This window comes from Aplysia californica, unplaced genomic scaffold, assembly GCF_000002075.1.
Source record: "Aplysia californica isolate F4 #8 unplaced genomic scaffold, AplCal3.0 scaffold00115, whole genome shotgun sequence".
NCBI classification, from domain to species: domain Eukaryota; kingdom Metazoa; phylum Mollusca; class Gastropoda; order Aplysiida; family Aplysiidae; genus Aplysia; species Aplysia californica.
Window position 1 is genome coordinate 74,448 of NW_004797385.1, and position 1,683 is coordinate 76,130.

Below are 1,683 nucleotides of genomic sequence, written 5' to 3' on the forward strand. Positions count from 1 at the left end.
AACACACACACACACACACACACACACACACACACACTCTCTCTCTCTCACATACACACACACACACACACACGAGCGCACACGCAGAAACACGCACACACACAGGCACACACACATACATGCACACACACACACACACAAACAAACGCACACACACACACATACACACACACACTCCTAAAAAAGCAAAGGCATATGCAAGAAATGCGACAATAGATCAAACAATAAGTATAAAATATTTAATCTATTGGTTTAAAAAAAACAACCAACCTACACAAACCAATTAACAAATAATTCCCCAATCCCCTCGCTCTCCTAAAAAAATATTATAAATTTTAAAATGGGTAAAGGGGCTCTCGTAGACTAGAGGTTAAGTTGTTCGTCTCTTTTTCGAAGGTCACTGGTTCAAATCAGAATAGCGACGGAAAATTTTTCTTCTCTAAAATTGTCTCCTTTCACATCCTTTCCGGCTTTCCATCAATGTTCTGTTGTCTGCTTTCGTCTCCACTTCCACCTCCTTTGCCCCCTCCTCTGGACTCTTGATGCTTTCTGCAGCCTTTCCTTGGCTCCTTCTTATTGCTGTCTTGCAGCCACACCCCTGCTCTTCTGGCATGACAGATCTACACCTAGCCTTCTCGGCCAATATCGAAAAATCTCGGAGGTCTTGTGTGCAAGTTGCGCACGTCAAAGATCCCTTAGTGGTCTAAAATCGATAAGAGTAGGCTTCGGCCGCCTCCGGGACAAAATTCAAAATGTCCTACCAACAGTAAAATGTTTAATGTGTCCCGCGCGCTCATATAACCTTATGGAGTTGCGAGCACTGCAAAGCACTTACCCCAATTTTTTTTTAAAAATGGGTAACATAAAATAAAGGATCCCTCCAAAAACAACAAAAAATGCCCCCCACCCCATACATGTTGTCTTTTGGTTCAGCATATTATTATTGTGTCAGAGGGACGAATCGTCCCGACGTCGCAAGATCAAACCTGACACAATGCAAACGAGTTTATGTTCAGGTAATCTTGGCATGCCCTTTAAGAACCATTATTATCTCGTGTTCGTCAAGAAATTCAGTCCTGAGACTGAGAAGCGGCCGCTCTTGTCACGTTTTTTTTTTCTTTGTGTGAGCTTCTCCATTGTCGTGCGCAGCGTCGTCTACCGTAAGTCCGTGGCGGACGGACAGGCAGTGTGGAAACTTAGCAAACTCCCGAAAACTGTCGTGGGGGAACGAACGAGCTCTGTCGTGTCTTCCGATTGTTTGGAACTGTCGTAATCTGGAAACGCTCATCTTGGAAACTGTTGGAAAACGAGATTTGTCCTATCTTTTGAGCGTCTGCGGGGATCCCTTTGTTGAGATTCCGAAGACGTTGGACAAGCTCATTGGTCACCAAAATGACGGTATGCTTTGATAAAGACTTTGTCATTCTACAGTTTCCCTTATTCTTTTCTGATTTCTCTGATTGTTAGACTGCTCAGTAAAGCATCGTAACACCCCATCTCTCAACCCATCAAAAAGAAAAGAAATCTACAGTATTTAGATCATCTAGGGTAGTTATCAAACTACGGCCCGCGGACCAGATCAGTTTGTCTGATGACCAAAGATTAATTAAGAAATTTAAAATAAACAAAACAACAACAACAACAACAACAACAACAACAACAACAACAACAACAACAACAACA

General features: G+C 42.7%; 1 protein-coding gene across 1 annotated transcript in view; it reads left to right on the forward strand.

Moving 5' to 3' along the window:
* Positions 1-1,241: 1,241 nt before the first annotated feature.
* LOC101850948 (sodium-dependent proline transporter) overlaps positions 1,242-1,683 on the forward strand; it is a 51,059-nt gene continuing 50,617 nt past the window's right edge. The window contains exon 1 of the mRNA XM_005095839.3: positions 1,242-1,398. Within this exon, the coding sequence (XP_005095896.1) occupies positions 1,393-1,398 (6 nt within the window). The 5' untranslated portion in view covers positions 1,242-1,392. The remainder of the gene's footprint in view (positions 1,399-1,683) is intronic.